This window comes from Schistocerca serialis, chromosome 5 (genome assembly GCF_023864345.2).
Source record: "Schistocerca serialis cubense isolate TAMUIC-IGC-003099 chromosome 5, iqSchSeri2.2, whole genome shotgun sequence".
Taxonomy (NCBI): Eukaryota; Metazoa; Arthropoda; class Insecta; order Orthoptera; family Acrididae; genus Schistocerca; species Schistocerca serialis.
The window spans coordinates 472,634,062-472,656,994 of NC_064642.1; the positions used below are offsets into that span (position 1 = coordinate 472,634,062).

The window sequence follows — 22,933 nt, forward strand, 5'->3', positions numbered from 1 at the left end:
TGCACAGAGCATAATTTAATCATTTGTAACACTTCATTCAAGAACCATGAAAGAAGGCTGTATATGTGGAAGAGAGCTGGAATGTCAGAAGGTTTCAGATTGATTATATAATGGTACGACAGAGATTTAGGAACCATGTTTTAAATTGTCAGACATTTCCAGGGACAGATGTGGAATCTGACCACAATTTATTGGTTGTGAACTGTAGATTAAAACTGAGCGAACTGCAAAAAGGTAGAAATTTACAGAGATGGAACCTGGAAAACTGAAATAACCAGATCTTGTAGAGCGTTTCAGAGGGAGCATTACGGAAAGGAATACAGTAGAAGAAGAATGGGTAACTGCAAGAGATGAAACGGTGAAGACAGCAGAAGATACAGTAGGCAAAAAGACGAGGACTATTGGAAATCCTTGGGTAACACAAGAGATATTGACTTTAATTGATGAAAGGAGAAAATATATAAATGCAATAAACAAAGGAATACAAACATCTCAAAAATGAGATCAGCAAGAAATGCAAAATGGCTAAACAGGAATGGGTAGAGGACAAATGTAAAGATGCATAAGCATATATCACAACAGGTACAATAAATGCCATCTACAGGAAAATTAAAGAGACCTTTGGAGAAAAGAGAACCACTTGTATGAATATCAAGAGCTCAGATGGAAACTCAGTTCTAAGTAAAGAAGGGAAAGCATAAAGGTGGAAGGAGTATACAGAGGTCTACACAAGGGCGGTGTACTTCAGTGGACTATTATGGAACTGGAAAATGATACAGATGATGAGATGGGAGATATGAAATTTCGTGATTAATTTGACAGAGCACTGAAAAGATCAAAGTTGAAACAAGGCCCCGGGAGTAGAAAACATTCCATTAGAACTACTGATAGCCTTGGGAGAGCCTGCCCTGCCAAAACTCTATCATCTGGTGGGCAAGATGTATGAGACAGACGAAATACCCTCAGACTTCAAGAAGAATATAACAATTCCAATCCCATAGAAAGTAGCTGCTGTCAGGTGTGAAAATTACCAAACTATCAGTTTAATAAGTCACAGCTGCAAAATCTTAAAACAAATTCTTTACAGACGAATGGAAAAACTGTTAAAACCCGACCTCAAGAAACATCAGTTAGGATTCCATAGAAATGTAGGAACACGCAAGGCAGTACTAACCATATGACTTCTCATAGAAGATAAGTTAAGGAAAGGCAAACCTACGTTTCTAGCATTTGTAGACTTAGAGAAAGCTTTGGCAATGTTGACTGGAATACTCTCTTTCAAATTCTGAAGGAGGCACGGGTAAAGTACAGGGAGTGAAAGGTAATTTACAATTTGTACAGAAACCAGATGGCAGTTACAAGAGAGGCACGAAAGGAAAGCAGTGGTTGAGAAAGGAGTGAGACAGGGTTGTAGCCCATCCCCAATGCTATTCAATCTGTAGCAAGCAGTAAAGGAAACAAAAGAAAAATTTGGAGTAGGAATTAAAATTCAAGGAGAAGAAATAAAAACTTTGAGGTTTGCCATTGACATTATAATTCTGTCAGAGACAGCAAAGGACTTGGAGGAACAGTTGAATGGAATGGACAGTGTCTTGAAAGGAGGATATAAGACGAACACCAAAAAATGCAAAATGAGGATAATGAAATGTAGTCGAATTAAATCAGGTGATACTGAGGGAATTTTATTAGGAATGAGACACTTAAAGTAGTAAAGGAGTTTTGCTATTTGGGCAGCAAAATAACTGATGATGGTTGAAGTAGAGAGAATGTAAAATGTAGACTGGCATTGTCAAGAAAAGTGTTTCTGAAGAAGAGAAATTTGCTAACACTGAGTATAGATTTAAGTGTCAGGAAGTCTTTTCTGATAGTATTTCTGTTCTCATGTAAAGACAAGCGCCGGCACGCTGGCCGGGAACGTTCGAGCAGAGAAGGCTGTGAAACATCAGTCAATTGCATGCTGACCTACCCCTCTTCAGGACAACAACGCGATGGTAGCAGCCTCTACACGAAGAGGACATAAGCGTTGTGCCGCCTGGCCATAGCATTGTATACACCGAAGAGACTTATTTGCAAGTCACCCTTTGCGTGTCATACATCTGTACTTCTCAAAGTGAAGTATTGTTATATATCTTATTGTAATAAAAACTCATTAATACGACCTGCTTGAATTGTTGTCTAGCGATCCGAGAAGCAGGTTGCCTAGGCACCTCATGTTTGACGAGTAGGCAGGATACAACAATTTCTATGGAGCGTAGCCATATATGAAAATGAAACATAGATGATAAATAGTTTAGAAAGAAGCTTTTGAAAAGTGGTGCTACAGAAGAATGCTGAAGATAAGATGGTAGATCACGTAACTAACGAGGAGGTACAGAAACACAAATGGCGAGAAGAGGAATTTGTGGTGCAACCTGACTAGAAGAAGGGATTGATTGGTACATCACTTTCTGAGGCACCACAGGATCACCAATTTAGTATCGGAAGGAAACATGGAGGGTAAAAATTGTAGAGGGAGACCAAGCAATGAATACACTAAGTAGATTTATCGTAGATCGCTGGAAGAACGTAAAGTACCTAGCGACTGGAAGAAAGCGCAGGTCGTTCCCATTTTCAAGAAGGGTCATAAATCAGATGCGAATAATTATAGGCCTATTTCGCTTACGTCAATCTGTTGTAGAATAATGGAACATGTTTTGTGTTCTCGTATTATGATGTTCTTAGATAATACAAATCTCCTTCATCATAACCAACATGGATTCCGCAAACAGAGATCATGTGAAACTCAGCTCGCCCTATTTGCCCAAGAAATTCACAGTGCCGTAGACACTGGCGAGCAGATTGATGCCGTATTCCTGGACTTCAGGAAGGCATTTGATACAGTTCCGCACTTACGTTTAGTGAAAAAAATACGAGCTTACGGAATATCGGACCAGGTTTGTGATTGGATTCAGGATTTCCTAGAAGAAAGAACACAACATGTCATTCTTAACGGTTCAAAATCTGCAGATGTAGAGGTAATTTCGGGAGTACCGCAGGGAAGCGTGATAGGACCTTTATTGTTTACAATATACATAAATGACTTAGTTGACAACATCGGTAGCTCCGTGAGGCTATTTGCAGATGACACGGTTGTCTACAAGAAAGTAGCAACATCAGAAGACTCGTACGTACTCCAGGAGGACCTGCAGAGGATTAATGCATGGTGCGACAGCTGGCAGCTTTCCCTAAACGTAGATAAATGTAATATAATGCGCATACATAGGGGCAGAAATCCATTCCAGTACGATTACGCCATAGGTGGTAAATCATTGGAAGCGGTAACGACCGTAAAATACTTAGGAGTTACTATCCGGAGCGATCTGAAGTGGAATGATCACATAAAACAAATAGTGGGAAAAGCAGGCGCCAGGTTGAGATTCATAGGAAGAATTCTAAGAAAATGTGACTCATCGACGAAAGAAGTAGCTTACAAAACGCTTGTTCGTCCGATTCTTGAGTATTGCTCATCAGTATGGGACCCTTACCAGGTTGGATTAATAGAAGAGATAGACATGATCCAGCGAAAAGCAGCGCGATTCGTCATGGGGACATTAGTCAGCGCGAGAGCGTTACGGAGATGCTGAACAAGCTCCAGTGGCGGACACTTCAAGAAAGGTGTTACGCAATACGGAGAGGTTTATTATCGAAATTACGAGAGAGCACATTCCGGGAAGAGATGGGCAACATATTACTACCGCCCACATATATCTCGCGTAATGATCACAACGAAAAGATCCGAGAAATTAGAGCAAATACGGAGACTTACAAGCAGTCGTTCTTCCCACGCACAATTCGTGAATGGAACAGGGAAGGGGGGATCAGATAGTGGTAGAATAAGTACCCTCCGCCACACACCGTAAGGTGGCTCGCGGAGTATAGATGTAGATGTAGATGTAGATTCAGAAGGATGTAGATGTACTTCAGATGAAGAGGCTTGCACAGGATAGAGCAGCTTGGAGAGCTGCATCAAACCAGTCTTTGGACTGAAGACCACAACAAACAAAACAAGTACGTGCTGAAAATAATCCAGTAACGGATGATTCTGAAACTGTATTTTCCTGTCTTAAATGTGGTGCAAACTTTGCAAATAATTTAAGTGACCATTAAGCAGTTTCACTATGGTTACAATTTGAAGAGTAAGGGTCATAGGTTTAGATACAGTTAGGATATCTCTTAAATAAAATGCAAAGAAGTATGAAGCCACCAATAGTCTTTTTCCACAGACAAGCCTTTTAGACTACAGAAAGAAAGATAGAAAAGAACATATCAACAATGTATCATGGAGGACATTCATAGCCTTCAGTGTGCCACTCTGTGAGGACTATTACTGTGATTCAACAATTTATGTCTAGTAAAATAGCAGGGCATTGAACCATCTATGAACTTTTCAGCTTAGTAATGGAGCACACCTCATTATGTCCAACCCTCTCAGATATCGTTAGCCTTCATTACGCAACTGACATTAAGTAATTACTACTATATCCAGACATTGAAACATTTATAGTCAACTGTTAATCAACAATACATGATACAGCTAACTGATTAAATACAGGGGCGGGGGGTGGGGGGGGATTGCAGCAGTGACGCCAAATGGTTGGTTGTTAACATCTTAAATATAATCTGAGATTCAGTAATTGAATAGCAGTGGAAAGTGTGTCCTAGTACAGTTCGGTTTCCGAAATGAAAATACATCTTAACCGCAAATCTTGGTGCATTGTGAATTCACAATGTACCAGACTTTCCCTCTCATCGCGTTTGGTAAATCTCACCTGATCCACGGTTCTGGGTGCCTTTTCCAAAATTTACCTCTTTTCCTAAACCTCTCCAGTCTTTTTCCTTCACCCCTCTTCCTTCCCCTTCAACCCTTCTGCCAGAAGAACAATCCACTGGCTCCAAAAGCTTGGAAGCATAACCTTCTTTTATGTGTCCATTTTCCTGCCATTGCCTGGTGATTATATTTTTATCTATCCGATTATGTTATATTGTCAAAAATTTATTATTTTCATTATTAAATCAAGAAACTGTTTCACATGAATAGGGACAGACGCTAAACTATAAAGCTCCTCTGTAACAATCTGCAGGATCAGTCACCTGTACAATAAATACCATAATCATAAAATGTCCAATGATTAAGACACTGTTAAGAACATGTCTTCGTTCATTGGTCATCTCCATCTGTTATCATAAATCAGGTGACTAATTACCACATGTGTGTAGATGAGTATACTTTATTTTCTGCTAGTGTATGTGTTGTCAACTGTGAAGCCATGAATGAGAAAATATTTCCTAACATTTGACAAAGAGAAAAATATGTGACTTGCATTTAAAAAAGACTTTACCACAATACTGAAGTGACAGAGAAAGGTCCAGGAAAATTACATCACACCAGTGACACTTCCATTCGAAGCAAATTTTTCCTAATTAACAGCCCACTCTATATTTATTCCTTCTTTTCTTACATAAAACATAGCCACTGATTGCTGGTGTCACATCACAACTATTACAAAAAAATAACATGATGAGTATAAACATGATGCAATGCAATACAATCTTCTTGTTACAGTATGGTGTCAAATGGTCCATCTTCCCCCAACCTTCACTGTTGAAGTGATTAATGGGTAGATTGTTTTTTTCTGCTTCAGTTACCTCAAGTTAAACGGTAGACTGCTAATATGAGCCTTGCAAAAGAGGAACAGACAAGTGGAAATTTTTTTCTACTACTTAAACAAGCGTACATTGCAATCACAAGTTACAACTTAAGGGAAAAAGTGGCAGGGAGAATTCTCAGATATAAATTGTGCTATCTCTACACATGTTAAATATCCATAAATCCAAGTTAAAATTGCAGTGTGGTACACACCACAAATTTTCACGTACGTACTTATATGTATGTGTGTGTGTGTGTGTGTGTGTGTGTGTGTGTGGTTGTTTAAGTTTACTATGATTATGTATCCTTCCATATAACTGATGTCCAGCTTTCATACCAAACGCAATAACCACATCGAGGTGGAGATTGCAACAATAGTAATGTAACTTGCAAATCTGACTGAGTTCTGAGTTAAATTACTGAGCAATCATTACATAAAAATATCCAATGACAAACATGTATCTAATAGTGCACTTTGCTTGATCTATTTAGAATGACACCAACATTGTTAACTTGTTGTGAAGTGTTTAATATCCCAAGGCTATCAAGGAGTCCAGAAATGTGTAACTAGTTCAGAGAGAACAAGGCTGGGAGAAAGAAATCTGAAGATTATTGGAGAAATAATCCTTGAAATCACCTAAAGTTATTTCGGATAACCATGAAACCTGTATCAGGACAGCTGGATGTGAATCTGAACTCTGCAGCTTCAGAATATGAACCTAGTGCTGGCTTTAAGTTTGCTAACACAATGAGAAATGACAAATGCACATATTCTTTAAATACACAGTGCTTAAGTTTTCCTTATCCCAGTGTCTATAGGTACCAACATTTGTGAAGTTAAGCTCATCTTCAGAAAATGAACCGGTTTTCAGTGCCAATGACCCTTCAGGTCATTTTATTTTTGGCGAAGTAACTTATCATAATAATAAAATGATTTAAATTATATTTTATCTGAAGCTTATATTATCTGTAATGAAGCACATTTCAGAAAGTTTGCTCTATGTCATAGAACTGCAGGAAATTTTACACAGAGGTGGCTTTTTAGTTACACAGTTCCAAGAGTAACTTCTATGCTATGTGATAATACCTCTTAGATAGGGCATTTGATATCTGGCCAAATTGAAACATGTTGGGATAAGTCTAAATATTAATTCATATACTACCTGCAATATAAAATTATCAAAATTTCGAAGATAGCAATCACTAAAAACCAGAATGGTTACTTTTCCATGTGTGAGCCACATTTTCAAGTCATAGTTATTGTAAGTAGTCTAATTAGAGCTTCTGAACAGTGAATTCCATACGAGATACATTTTGTTTTAACTTCCATGATATATATAATTTTTTAAATTTCTTTTCAGATGCAAAAGTTATGTATAACACTTTAGATATTATGGACAAACTAACGTAAGTCGAAATCAGAATGGAAGAAAAACTGGCACTAAACAAATGAATTTGAAACATCCTATGTAAACCAACTGAAACCCCAAGCAGTCTAGTTGTTGCACACGGTAACTCCCTGAATCAATTTAACATTCCTACAACAAAAGTGGAAGTACATTAAAGAGCTACAACACATCAAAAGTCATAAATTGCACAAAATTTATCACAGAATTATGGGCAGAAAATGTGGAATCTTACAATCAATAATTATAAGTGGGTAGGTGGTAAATGAATAGTTGCTGACAACAGGTACAGGAACTTTAGAACAACAAAGAACAGTGAAAGACATAAGGCCTAAGGAGATCTCTAAATAATTGCTGAAAATAAGGGAATCAGCAGTCACAGCCGTAGTAGTGTAGTCGTACCGGTATTTTTGGCAAGTGAGCAAGACAGTAAAAAGTTGTGCTAAATAGTAGCTAATATTTCTTTTCATTTTTCCATTTTCTTTCGTTTACTGGTGTTTTTTTTTCTTTTTTTTCTTTTTTTTTTTAATATTAAAAACATCTACACCTCATTTTAGCATAAAGAAGAAACAACCCATCAGAAAATTAAGTGTAGTGTAGATAAAGGGTCCGCAATTGGTATGACATGCCATTGCGTAACAGTGGCTGCAACGATACTTACACCTGGGCGCTGGACTTGGTGTCAGTTTTCTTGCGTTTCTTACTGGCGCCTCCAGTGACGGCAGCGCTCATCTTGACCCACACAGGGTCCTGGAGGTCACATGGGCCAAGCCTGAAACACAACAAAGAGCCTTCCCTCAGTTACTTGCTCTCTACGAAACCAAACAGGTGAGGTAGACATTAGCAGGTCACGATTTGTAACTACTGTGCATCCAGCTGCAGAAAAATATATTTTGCAGTTATCAGAGCAATGACTGTACCGAGATAGGGGCAGTGGTATTTTAGCATCATTTTCAAACCACTACTATGACACGTCCATAAAACAACCTGAAAAAATAGTTAGATAACATAAACTACTCATTGCCTGTGCTCGTTTCTGTTAGATGTAGAGACTCATATATGGCAAAACTGTTGTGAGAAAATGGCTTGATATTAAGAAGACTGACATTTCTTAAATTCCACTTATTCATACTATCCTCCTCCTTTTACGTATGAGCCACATTGGAGTACAGTTCCTTTTTCTTCCACACTTCTCTCTTCTTTTACCTATGAGCCATTATGGAGTACGGTTATTTCAACTGTTCATTCTTTCTTTTCTTCCACATTTCTCTAATCACTTCTTGATGTTTCTCTCTTCTTTCTTCTGTGCAAGCGATTCCAGTCTTCTAGTTTTGTCATGAAACCCTTTGGATACTTGCGGTTTCTTTCTGAGTGGCAATCCTTTCTAAATATCTTGTCGTATAATTGGGAGTTCATTCATGTCCCTTCCAGTTCTGTTTGGACCATGTATAGTAGATTTTTAATCCTCCATCATTCCTGGCTTATTTTCACTGCCCCATCATTTCCAGTCAGCTTCTCGGCATATTGCAATGCGCAGCCAGTGGACAGTTAATTTACCGAAGTAAGTGAACAGTCTTTTTGTGAGACTTGGATGTAACCACATAAAGCTATTCTTCTTTACCTAACCACGACAGTATTTTTTTCAGTGTGTGTAGAAACTACTCTACTACGATTTCTTCTGTGCTGCGTTTGCTCTTTAACTACTCCCAAAACTTTCCTTAGTATTTTTCTTTCTGATTTCCAGTGTTTCCATCGCCACCTTATTGTTGAGGTTTAAACCGTCTGCAGCACAAAATGTGTCTGCGCGAATTACTGTAGAGTAACGTCTAAGCCAATAGAAATCACTTAAGGTTAGCACTGGACTCTTTCCTTCGACAACGCTACAGTCTACATTTTCTCGCATTATTCTCCAGCTGAAGTAATGTTACTACTAATTGGTTTTAATGTCAACAAAAGGTTCAACTCTAACCTTCCTTTCTTTCAGAGAAATTAAAACTGGTGTATCACCTACGAGAGATCATGGCTGTGTGGATTATTGCAGGCAGTTGGTTTTCTATTCTCATCCGCCATACCGTTACAACATCTGAATCGTATCAATGTGACATTAAAAAGCACATCTTTTCTTCATACCTGATCTGTATGCGTCTTTCAGATACAACAAGGGCATTCGAAGAGTTATCTCAATTACGTATTAAAAAGTACCCGAGCCTTGGGAGACGGACGAAGGTGATTTTGTTTATTATTCACAAATCTTGGATATAATGAGTAAAGTTTCAACACATTTACATGACATGCGACATACAGAGTTATAATCAAGTATTAAAATTCTTAGAATGAAATGTGACCAGCTTTGACGTTACAAGAACAGTGCACAATCATGGAAACAATGTGTGGAATCTATACGCCTTGCCTGTTAAACACTCAGCATCTTCTATTTGAGATGACGCTGTTGGGCGGATAAATGCTAAACAAAACAAAAATGGTATGTACAATACATAGGTGTGCAGCACTTAGGATCTTTGTCTTATTAAGTGTAATTGTTATGATCATAATGTTCATGATTAGTAATAACTGTGTATTCCGAAGATACGAGTTAACTGCCATTGTAAAAAGTTTATGAGATGAATGTGGTTCACATTTAGAAATTATATTTAAAATGCAAAATCTTTGATAAAATCTGTTTCACTTTCAATCACTCTCACTAGGATTCCTTAGGATAATCATAACTAGCCATATGAATCTAAAAATAGTACAGTTGGTACAATTTCTCATACTGTAATGATTAAAATGTTGACTGGAAAAAATTACACTAAGAGACCGGTTATAAAAATAGTATTCAACCTTTCATAGAGGTATTCAAGCTTTCATAGAGCATACTCTCAAATCGTAACTGGCAGAGGCAGCCTGACGTCACACAAAATCTTACTCTGTTGTCACATATACCTCGTTATCATCTAAAAAAAGAAAGTCACGGACTGATGCATGTCCGAAACACAGGCACCATAAATGTGACACACTGAAAGCACTGCACGCTGGTAAGGACTTATTTTGAACTGCCCAACTCAGTGTCAACATACAGGGTGTTTCAGAAAGCATTACCTGATTTCAAAATACCATACTTGTTGACAAAAACATACTACAAACGTTGGATCAATCGCAAAACACTCACAAAATCTTGAAGTTTTAGCTATGCTATTATAAATGGTCTGTGTGTCCACCACCAGCAGCAGCAGCACGAACAACATCTTTTTACATTTTTACCACAGTTTATTTTTAGTGATGAAGCAACATTTCATGTTAGCAGTAACGTTCGCATATGGAGACTCCAGAACCCTCACGGTATTATTGAGCACGTAATGGACTCACGAAAATTGAACGTTTTTATGTTATTTTTCATCAAAAAAGGTGTATGGCTCATTGTTTTTTCAGGAAAACAAAGTGACTGGGGTGAGCTACAAAACTGGCTTTTTCCACAACTTCAGGACAACTCTCATGACTTCATTTTCCAACAGGATGGAGCTCCAGCACACTGACAACAACAACAACAACAACAACAACATAGATCAGTCTCTCAATGGCACTCTACCACAACGCGGGATAGGGCGCAGGGGATACCGAGATGCTGCAGTGACTTCTTTGCCTCCGAGATCGCCAGACGTGACGCCGTGCAATTTTTTTTTTGTGGAAATACGTGAAGGATAGTGTTATCTCCCCTTCTAGAAGAATCGAAGAACAGAATACCAGCCACCACAACTTGTGTAAAATCAGATACATTGTGTTAAGTTTATGATAAATTTAGCTCCGATTTAGATGTCATTCGTGCTGCTGGAAGATTTATAATAATATAGCTAAAACTTTTTGTGAGCATTTTGCGATTTATACCACGTTTGTAGTATGTTTTTATCAATAAATATGGAGAATGAGATATTCACTCTGCAGCGGAGTGTGCGCTGATATGAAACTTCCTGGCAGATTAAAACTGTGTGCCCGACCGAGACTCGAACTCGGGACCTTTGCCTTTCGCGGGCAAGTGCTCTACCATCTGAGCTACCGAAGCACGACTCACGCCCGGTGAAGTTTGGAAGGTAGGAGACGAGATACTGGCAGAAGTAAAGCTGTGAGGACCGGGCACGAGTCGTGCTTCGGTAGCTCAGACGGTAGAGCACTTGCCCGCGAAAGGCAAAGGACCCGAGTTCGAGTCTCGGTCAGGCACACAGTTTTAATCTGCCAGGAAGTTTAATAAATATGGAGTTTTGTAATAAGGTCATTCCTTTTGAAACACGTATCACCATCTCAATTTACTTGTTAAGAGTCTTGAGGGCAAATCCAGAAAATACAAATGGAAAGCCACGCGACTTGCCCTACTTTTTCGCTTTTTCAGCCGCCAGTTATCGAAAAACGTGAGCGCCAGTCCTCCGACAGCTTGACGGGAACCGAATGAAGTGTTCCTATACGCCTCTCGATTAACGAACGAAAGTATCGTCGTTTGGGGAACGACGGGCACAGGCGGGGGGAGGGGCAGAGTCGGCACAGCAAGCAGCGGCAGGCGTCGCGACGGCGACGCTGCGCCCGCAGCCTCCGATCGATAGCGTCCCGCCTGGGCAGGGCGGCGCCGCGCCGTGGGGCAGGTCATTCGTTCGCTGCCCATTGTGCCGCGAGCCGACGCGCCCACGCGGGACGCCCACACACCTGTGTCACCGGTCCACACTCGTGCCGCTCCCACAACTCTGCTGGCCTCTGCTGGCGGGACACGATGCCCGGCAACTCCTCTGGCGTCACTTCAGAAGAGTACGCCGCGTATCGGCATCAGGTTTCAACCGTCTGAATGCACACCCCGCGGCTGTTTACAGTGAACGGGTGGACACGTGGAACGACATTCTTACTCTATGAAGCAGAGGTGTCTATGTGTGTATAAAGAAAACCTGTCCAGTTAACATACTGCCTGACGACGACGACAACAACAACAACAACAACAACAAACAAACAAACAAACAAATACAACCAGAAGGCACGGTCAGATGTCAATATGACTTCGTGCACGTACATTACATCGGCGGGTGTGTAAATTACCGGCCGGCCGGAGTGGCCGTACAGTCTGGAACCGCGTGACCGCTACGGTCGCAGGTTCGAATCCTGCCTCGAGCATGGATGTGTGTGATGTCCTTAGGTTAGTTAGGTTTCAGTAGTTCTAAGTTCTAGGGGACTGATGACCACAGCAGTTAAGTCCCATAGTGCTCAGAGCCATTTTTTGTAAATTACCGGGATTGCAGTTCTTTGTGACAGGCAGAACGACCACCAGAGCGCAGTACTGCGTAGTAATGTTATCAGGACTGGTAGGGTATTTAAGGAGAGTGAACAGCGTCAGATATTGAATGAGCACTGTGAAGAACACGGAGATGCTTCGTACTCCTATGAGACAGTGTTATCAGCACCTGAAACGAGTCTGAAGGAGGACGTCATTGTGAGCCCCCTTTTAGTCGGCTTGTCGAATCGTACAACATCCAGTATTTTGAGGCATTCGGATGTAACAGTGGCCCGCAAGCCCGGTATTGGCCTGCATGGGAACGCGAGGAAACACGTATTAGTCGTCAAGCTTTCGGTCGACCACATCCGACCAGCAAAGAGAACGATCAACGTATTAAGCACATGACCCCTTCACTTCTGTGCCTGCCATCCGAGAACAAGTAACAGAATCCCTGCAACACTCTGTCATCACGTATCAATGGTTAGCAGCTGGACTAGGGAACAGCCGTCCCTTGCTTAGGCTGCTGTTAACTCCACAACAAAAAGTCCTCGTTTGGAGCGATCACGTGACCAGGAAGCATTGCCTGGAAATGGCGTCGCACAGCGTTCGACGACGAATCGCGGTTCTGCACCACCCCGTATTACCATCGCTGGCAGGTACAGGGGCCACCTGGCGAGACGTCCCATTCTTCCAATGTTTTGAAGAGGTACAGCAGTGTTACCGCTGCGTCATGTTGCGGGGAACCATCGGGTATTGCTTCGTGTTACAGCTGGTAGCGATTAGGGAACACTGACGGCAAGCGGTACACATTGGGACATCCTGCGTCCTCACGTGACTCTGCAGTTGCGCCATTTTTCAACAAGATAGCATGATGTTGACGTAGTTCTGAGCCCTAGACGATCTCCAGATCTCTCCCCGATAGTGCAAAGTCGGGTGTCAATAACCAGGCTATCAAGGACCAGTTACGACAGTTGTGGGCCTGTCTCGGGAGAGGTTACAACGGCCTTATGACCGCCTCGCCCTTTCCCCCAACTGAATCAACGCAGGCATCCAGGCCGGAGAGGCTGCACCATCATACTGACAGGTGGGCTCATCACTGAAACATCATACGCCCTCTCAACCTGTGAAGTTTCATTTCGTTTCCTCCTTGCCTTTTGGATGCTTTTTCTATTGAAGATACGTGCAGATAACTGTCAACTCTCTGGCACATCTTGGAGCCACATAGTGAAGCTAGAGAAATCTTTGGTTTTGTTATGTACAAAATGAGATAAATTACGTCAGAATTGATACGAAAAAAAGAGTTCTGACCTAAGAGGATGAAAAGCAAATGTCCAACCTCCCACCGAGATTCGCGTGTATAGTACAGGATTATTGGGTGGTGTGGAAAATAATGGACAAGAATGATTCCAACAACTGCCTAAACATGGTCTACGACAGGCATGGGCAACCTCAGGTGACCCGCGGGCCTGATTCACATACTTGCTCACGGGCCACCATGTCACGTGACGTGACAACGGCGCTCCAAGAGCACGTAGTGAAAACTATAGCGTCCGTGACGTTAATGTTTGTGGGACACTGCACCGATATGAATGGCAAAACACGCCTCAAAACGCGTTACTGAGAGAACATTCATTTTATGTTCACCCTTCTTCAGATGTTCACACTTACTTGCGTGACACGAACATTGTTTCTTTACTTACGACGTTTTACAATAGCCGTCTGAAAAACTTCCGTTGCAAAATTCTGCAGCGGTCCGCTCGCTCTCCCCCGAATTTGTTCCAGGGGCCAGACAAAACAATCGCGGCCCAGTGGTCTACCAGAACCAAGGGAAACACAAATCTCAATCCAGTATCTTGAGCCCTGCATCAATTCGTTCCGTAAATCGGTAAACGTCCTCTAATTTTCTTTACAGAGCTTTTCGCGTGCCCTGGTCATCGAATTTCGATTGAACGAAACTATAGCTTAAACGTTGTAAGTACACACACAGCTTGTTAGCCTACATACCAACCAACAATATTGTCCTCGCTCGAAAATTAACTAAACCAGCCATTAAATAGATCGATAATTTGATTAACTTTCATATTTCAGCCACCATGATTTCATACCTACGCACTGGATGACTTCGTTACATTTATGATCACCTGCTGTGGTTAAAAATTTTACATGTATGTACGGACCACAACAAAGTTTGAACTCACCCACACGTGACATTCGATGCTACATTACGCGCGCGCGTGTGTGTGTATCGTCTAAAATATTATGTCTTCTGAATAATGAGATCGCCATTTTTGGGCATTATATGCTGTTTTGTAACAGACAGGGGATGACGTGGTGGTCGGTCGGTTTTTCTGTCTGTCCCATCTGCCCCATTACGACCAGAACGCGGAATTCTGCCTTCCCCAGTATCTAGGTCACTAAACTTCGAAGCATAAAACGAGAACGTACACTGAAAAAGACGGCCGAAACAATTAAAATCGTTGTTACTTTTCTAGTAACAGGAAACTGGTATTTCAGAACTTCTTTTTAAGTAACTGAGTTCAAGATGCTTCATGTGCGGTCAGAAATGAAATGAAGCGATCGTATGGTATTGTTGGCCGGGAGGCCCCATTCGGGCCAGTTCGGCCGCCGTATTGCAAGTCCTTTTTAGGAGTCGTCACATCGGCGACTTGCGAGTCAATGATGATGAACATGATGATGAAGGACACACAACACCCAGTCCCCTGCCGGGAATTGAACCCGGGCCGCCGCGTGGTAGGCGGTAACGCTACTGAGACAGACGTCAGAAATAAACACTGATGACTCCAATTTTATTTTTAGATTAGTGTGCGCCACAGTGGAATTGTATTTATGAAATGACAACATTTTTGCGAAAAGGCTGCTGTCTTATAACATTCCTAACAAGTTTAACATAGTTGTGAATTGTGTGAATTGAGCTTTATTTATGCTGGGACCTGTTGATACGTTATGATTCTGAAGACCGAAATCGACAACGGAATAAACTGAATCATATCGCACACAGTCGTCCGGCGGAAATGTTTTCATTTCGTTCCTACTGTACTTCGGGACACAACACGCATCAAGAACTTTAAACGAGTACTGAAACTTCAGAAGAGATTCAAGCTTACCAAATAATCCACACAGAAATTTCGAAGTTTATGAGCGATCTGAACAAGTTATTACGCTATTTCTTCGTTACTAAGACCGGGCGTTGTGAGCCCTGACGGAGGGAAATGCGTAGTGCCAATTATCAATGTGACTGCCCTTCGCTTACCGTAAGCGCCAGAGAGACGGAGCCCCGCGAAGATTTCAGAATGATCCGGCATTACCAATCGATCCACTACTCACTTCACCAGTAACGCAGACGAAAGTTGTGCTGACCCTAAACCAAACACCACTGTGTATAGCTCCAATTTACAACAAAGGACTGAATTCGGCAATCAAAATGTGAAGTTCTGTTAACATGCGTTAGCTCATTCAACGCCAAACACTATCCTATGAATTATGATGACACACGTTAGAATATGACAATGTTCTCTAAAGCCACAGCGACTTGTGTGCGTTACATTTAGAATTCTTCCTCTCCACAATGTTCCCGTTGTTGGGGGCGGAGTTGGGATGGGGTAGGGTGGGATGGGGTATCTACATTTCGCTTCACTCTAATAAGAACGCACTTTCGTCTTGTTCTGAACTCATTTTCAACACAGCAACAACAACAACAAGAACGGACACAATGATATCCACAGACTGTAACACGCAAGAGACAGACAAGAATATTGTCAGTACTACCCACAGACGGCTCAATATTCCCAGCCAGTGCAATAAGTGCAAAAGTTTTTGGTGTGCTCAATAGTTGCGCAACCCTTCACTCTCACACCCACACGTTCAGTACCATTTCGCATCCGGAAATACTGCGCAATAATACTGACTGCCTGGTCTCCACTTAGTGGGCTTTTCTTGATACAAAATCCAGAGTAGACTAATATTACAAAAAATGGAGAGCAGTGCGGGCCCGAAGCCAAATCAGTTGCATATCACTGCCAACATTATCTATCAACTATGTGACAGTGTTTCAGTCGACTACAAAATACATTACCCGAACTAAGCGATAGGGTTGCCGTCGACCACAAAAACTACTGTACGTGACCGATGGTTCAGTTTCTCGTGTTTCTCTTTTCGCGATTTATTTTCAAAACATAGCACACAAATTACGCTAAACTAAAATAAAAACATTATTTTTCTTTATGTAATCGATATGATACACGTAGGAGAATTGTCGCTGCGCTAAGAAAACTCGAAGCCATCGGGTGGCCACAAGCGCACGTAGCTCGGCGAAGCGTGCTAATGGCGGACCGTTATCCCTGCCGTTGCGTAAACATCGTTGAGTCTTGACAGTTACACAGGCCATCCTTCCCAATAAACTTCAACGGTGGAGCTATGGCCAACCGAATGTGACACTTCAGTGTAATCGTACTGGTATTAAGTTTCGCTTCGAAAATATCTTCACGGAGTCCTATACAAAAATTAAGAAGAAGCAGAATTTATGCAGAACTGAAGGTGATTGTGCTGTTACTGGCAATCTTACAAAGCCCGTTCATGTCGTGTATCTACACAATCCATTGAATGAGGTCGTATAAGACATTTCAGATCTCGTATGCAACAATCACTTCACAGTCATGTAATTGCGGAACCACAGATTGGCCAGCTATTGCAGTTGTCTGTCAAATGCATAACATACCTGTACAAACATACAAAACTATTAGTCTGCACTGTCTTATACGCATATGCGAAAAACATACGCTATCTGATCAAAATTATCCGGACACCCCCACGTAATGCTGAACTGACGAGTAGGTGTCACGAGAGTATAAAACGAAGCGGTTACTACTGTGCCGTCGCAGATTAAGCAATGACAGCAAAATGTGTCGGTCACGAGGACTCCGTGATTTTGAACATGGACAAGTAATTGTATGTCATCTGAGTAAAAAAACCCATCAGGGACGTGTCGACCATTGTAAATCAGCCCAAATCGGCTGCTGGTGATGTGACTGTGAGGTGGAAACGCTAACGAACAGCCACAACTAATCCAAGACTAGGCAAACCTGACTGCCAGAGGCCGCCAAGCTTTGCGGAGAGTGGTGGTAAAAAATGAATGGCACTAAATCAGAGGAAGGCATCACCCGTGAGTTCCAAAGTGCTACCAGAAGTCTAGCACGATGACTGTGCGTAAGGAGTTAAAAAGAACGGTGTTCAGTGGTAAAGCAGCTCCTCGTAAACCATACAATCCGAAGGAAGGGTCTGGGTTTGGCGAATGCCTGGAGGACGTTGCTTACCATCATGTGTAGTGCCTGACGTGAAGTACGGTGCAGCTGGCATTACGGTATGGGAGTGTGTTCCGTGGTTGAGGTACGGTCCTCTTACGGTGCTTAAGAAAACGCGAAATACGGAAGACCATGAAATTTTACAGTATTGCATACTGCGTACAGAAGAGAAACGGCCCGGAGACGACTGTTTGCATCAGCACAACAACGCACGGACATAAACAGCCTCTGTACGGCAGTGGTTAGTGGACAATGACATTCCTGAAACGGACTTGCCCGCACGGTTTCGACCTGGACCCAGTGGAACGCCTTTGGAATGAGTTTCGACGCTGAATCCGCTCCAGACCGCAACGTCTAACACCACTACCTTCTCTGGTTTAGACTCTTGAGGAAGAATGGGCTGTCTTTCCTCCGCTGAATAAGCCCGTAGCAGAGTTCAAGCACATAATGTTTATTCTGTGTTGTGACAACAACTGTATGTAATAATATTGTTCTTTATCTGCGTTCGCCTACCAATGAAAACATTTCAACCCAAAAAGTACAATGGGAAGTAACCTCTATCGTGTGCTTCAAAACGCTTCGCAGAGTACAGATGAAGAAGCGCGAAATCCCCACAATGATTCATTTCGGGACGTTTAGCGCTGCATCGTGTCAGCGTGCTACAATATACAGTAACACCTTTCAAACTAGCATCAGACCTGATAATTTAGAACTCATGCTCTTGGCTCTGAGCACTATGGGACTTAACATCTATGGTCATCAGTCCCCTAGAACTTAGAACTACTTAAACCTAACCAACCTAAGGACGTCACACAACACCCAGTCATCACACATGCTCTTGAAGTAAGATTTTTAAGTGTGGATACTACTCGAAATTACTGCATTTAAATCGTGGCATTTTACGGCGTAGTCCATACTATGCTCTTGCAATCGTCGTCTCAAAAGTCTCAAGACGTTTTCTATAAAAATCAAACTTTTTCTTTCGTAAATAATAAGCGGCAATGCACTTTTTGTGATCTAACTGAATGGCTTGCTGTCGATCGATGTGTGATGACTTGGCTGCTGTAGGTCGATTATCAATGGCCTCGGGGCATGTTGGGGCGTCTGACGTCAGAGTTCTTTGGAGAGACGGAAGAGTTTTGACACTTTCTTTGTCTTCGATTTTGGTATTCATATGTTCTCCAGGGTTGTAAACAGTCATCTATAAGAGGTTTCCTTAATGGAAAAGTAATCTAGGCATATTGACTGATGTTCGGTTGTTGAAATGAAGAACTCTAAATAAAAAATTAGTGTAATCTGATGCATAATTTTATTTCAAGCATGACTTACCAACAAAACATCAACCCACGTCTTCACTGATTTCGGTGCCCGTTCTCCGGAACGACGCTAATAGGAGTCAACGAAGTGATAAGTATTTACTTTTTTACTAGTGGCTGAGAAATACAGTGCGGCGAAACAACTTGACATATTTATTTAGTACAACGAGACAGCAATGTCGAGCTTAGTTTCTCTCACAGCTTGGTTGGGAAAAAAACTCAGACAGATGACGTCAGTGCTTCAGTTACCAGCATACCATTTGAAAAAAAATTCAATGCTTTATGCCAGTTCTACTCTTCACCCGCCTTCTAGAAGGGAATATCGGTACTGAGTTCTTCGGATCCAGCAGAATACCTCGCATGGCATTACGCTCTGGACGTCAATAGTTAACAAACGAATAAACTAGAGACCCAAATTTCGCAGTTGCTATCATCATCACCGTGTGTCCGTTTACGCTGCATACCTAGTAAATAACTGGTAAAACCACGCGCTGGTTCGCTCGCCCCTTCAGGAACCAGCTGTTAGTCTTGGCGCTGCATCTGTGATACAGGCGCAGTTAGCGAGCATTTACAGCTATTAAATCTTGCATCATACACAAACGCTGTGTGTGCAGTGCACCATCTGCCAGTCTCTTCCTGCTTCTCGTCTTCCTGTCAATGCTGGTACAAAGGCAGTCCGACCAGCAAGCAAGTAAGAAAACATTTCGGGAACGGTTCTCAACTTTAGCCCGCTTGTTTCGCAAGGTTATCTGGACACACAACTTACAAAATTGCGCCGAATGGTCATTTTCGTCAGATATTAAAAAGACCTGGTCTATAGAGGTTATTGACATGTTCGTTATACGACACGGTGGTAATGTCTACGTGTGAAGGGGCAAACGCTCGCGTGGTTAAGGTATCTTCTTCCACCTCGTTGCAGAACTGATGCACAGATGCGTGCTGAACGATGTTACGGCCGAGGTTAAGTCCCTTAATTCAGCATATCAAAATAACAGAAAAGTGGCAATCCTGAAAAACTGTAACAGTGAACCTGAATATAAAAAAGCAAACGAGTGTTTATGCGGCACTGGGATCACAAGGGGCTCCCTCAGCTAACGTTTTAGTTCATTCCTTATACGTTCTTCATGTTTTGACTACTCCGCGATACCCATCACGCGCATGTTTAGGTACAACTGGGTTCAAATGGTTCAAATGGCTCTGAGCACTATGGGACTTAACGTCTGATGTCATCAGTCCCCAAGAACTTAGAACTACGTAAACCTAACTAACCTAAGGACATCACACACATCCATGCCCGAGGTAGGATTCGAACCTGCGACCGTAGCGGTCGCGCGGTTCCAGACAGTAGCGCCTAGAACCGCTCGGCCACCTCGGCCGGCCGTACAACTGGGCATCAACTATTTAGTATAACTTCTTTTATAAACACACAGCTACCAAGCGGTTACCGTCGAAATAGTACTGCTCCACGGAAGGTTTGAGTCATGAAACATTTATCCGTTATGGCGACAGCTAACATTTTCTGCCCTCTGCAGTAATGTTTCTTTGTAGCCTCATTTTCTCTGGTCTCAGTAGTTCCTTTCATGGATAGCATATCCAAAATGTGTTAGGCGCAGTGTGAGCACACTTACTTAGAAAAGCAAGGCAAATAAAGTCCGTATCAACTAATATTCTCGAAACACTCCATCATCAGGTCTTCACTAATGTCCCATAAAAACACAAGCATAAGATAAACGCTTGCTAGCCTTTATATCACTAATACACCCTTTCGAAGAAAAGCCACGTGGGAAAAGTTGTCAAGAACAGGATAGTTTTTCAGAGCGTGAAACATTATCGCCAACCACCGCGAAACCTTTTCGGTTTCACTGTGCACTACCAGAGAACATCAAACAGAACTGTTGCGATCACTCGTCAAGTGATGTCAACGGAGTTGCCAGCAGCTTTGTGATACGTTGCGTTCATTCGACACAGAGAGAGGTGTAGCATCGAATAAAAACTACTTAAAATGTAAAGCAATTCTCACGGCAGAATGTCGTGATTGGAAATAAACAAAAGTCGGCAGGCACAATCGCGACAGCTGCGCGCCAAACATTCGGAGACATTGCAAAGCAGGAGCCTCCAGGTGCGCAACCTGTTAACCCTGACCGGAATCCATGACGTTGGTTTTTGCGTGGGCCCTTGGAGGAGAAGCTGCTCGCACGCAGAAAAAAAACACACCTGCTGAATTCGAAAGGAGTCGTCGAAGATCACAACATTGCGATCGCTGTCAGCTATTTGCCCGCCCAGACATCTGTATGAAACAGATAGTTACCCGAAATACTAAAAGCAGTCCGCACTCTCCACCTCAGTGTTTACGTTTTAAATACCGTTTTCTTGCAATACAATAGCCTTCTTCATCAACTACTGGCCCTCTCGTATTATGTAGATTATGACCTTGGCTTGTGTAACACAACCCAAGTCATTTCTATTCGTACAATCCCCATGTTTAAAAACTAATCTTATAGTAATCTTAATTATTTCAGAGTGGATGCAGTAGAGTACAATAATATTTACGGAATGTTCAGAGGGACTCAGCCAAACTCAGAATAGCGGCTACAAGAGCAATGTGTTAACGGTGATATGATGTTGCTGTTGTCATGTATACAACTGTGCGATGACATTCGTTCTGTTAAAGTGGGTGACGTGTGGAAATATGAGGAAACATAAGCATAATTTGAAGCAAAACACATTTAGATTATGCAGCCAGATAATGGTCCAAGAAGCAAGCCAGAAGTGGATGCATCAACGCTTAAAAAATCACGGTTTAGTCTTATTTACCGCTCCAACATCTAAAATAACATGCAACTTGTCATTGTAGGCTGCTTTCCAGTGAAACTTCTGCAGCGAACTCAAACAGCCTTGGCGACATGTGGACATGCCAACATGCTGCCAAGGTTGTTTCGTGTATGCTGCAGAAGTTTCACTGGGAAGTTCTTAGATGTCCTCCATACAGTCCCTATCTCTCCCCATGCGATTTCCATATGTCTGGAGCCCCGAAGAAAGATATTCCTGGCCATCGATTGCTTCCGACGAAAAGGTGCACACACGGGCCCGATCGTGGATCCGTAGACAACTGCAAATATTTTTCCTTGAAGACACCGACTGTCTTATCTCACAGTGGGATAAATGTATTGACAGATATGGCGGTTACTTTTGAAATAATAAACAGTTATTTACGTGTTCCACCTGTCTTGTTTTCATTTGACTGCCCCCTTATAAAACGAAACATGGGATCACTTAGTATGTTCGACAGCGACCCATTTCTCTATCCGGAAACAAACCTGGTTTCCCACCGCGATTTGATAAGCGTGGAGGGAGCTGAGTCCTGGAGCGGTGTCCTCTTGAGAGACGTCCGGTTATCGAGTACAAGGTTACTGGAGAAACAGCTACGTGTCGCATCTCGAGTACAGGTGTCTACAGAAAGCCTAAAGGAAGAGTCCCGTGTTAAAGCGTTGCTCACTACGTCGCGCAGCAGGTAGTCAAATAAAACAAGAAAGGGAGAATGGGTTTCTTTACGTACATACATGCATACTGTTTATTGTTGTAACCCCCCCCCCCCCTTCTCACAGGGTACGAGACGTAGCCCGCGTAGCGCAATGTTATCTCAATGCTTTTAAGTTGTTATTACTGCCACCCATTCTCATGGCTACAGTGTCGCGTCTGAGTAATTTCTAACCGCAAAAGCCTTCCCAAACGCTGATGCAATAGTTCCAACACTGAAACGAAACGCAGTCTCTCTACCCGAAACTCTAAAACATTTCCTAATGTGATCCAGTTTCCAAGATCTTCGCTTATTGCAAGCAAGAGATGATAAAACGACAGCAAAAACTAGCAATAAAGTGCGCAAATGAGCAGAGAGAGTATGCACTAATCAGGATACCGACCCCCCAGGACAACAGCATCTTCCAAACGGGGTAAATCCAACA

The 22,933-nt window shown here is 42.1% G+C and overlaps 1 protein-coding gene across 11 annotated transcripts in view; it reads right to left on the minus strand.

The window, feature by feature from the left end:
* LOC126481335 (nuclear receptor coactivator 3-like) overlaps nt 1-22,933 on the minus strand; it is a 309,936-nt gene that overhangs the window by 84,657 nt on the left and 202,346 nt on the right. For all 11 annotated transcript variants that reach the window (XM_050105013.1, XM_050105020.1, XM_050105012.1 and 8 more), the window contains exon 2: nt 7,754-7,864. In XM_050105013.1, the coding sequence (XP_049960970.1) occupies nt 7,754-7,864 (111 nt within the window). The remainder of the gene's footprint in view (nt 1-7,753; nt 7,865-22,933) is intronic.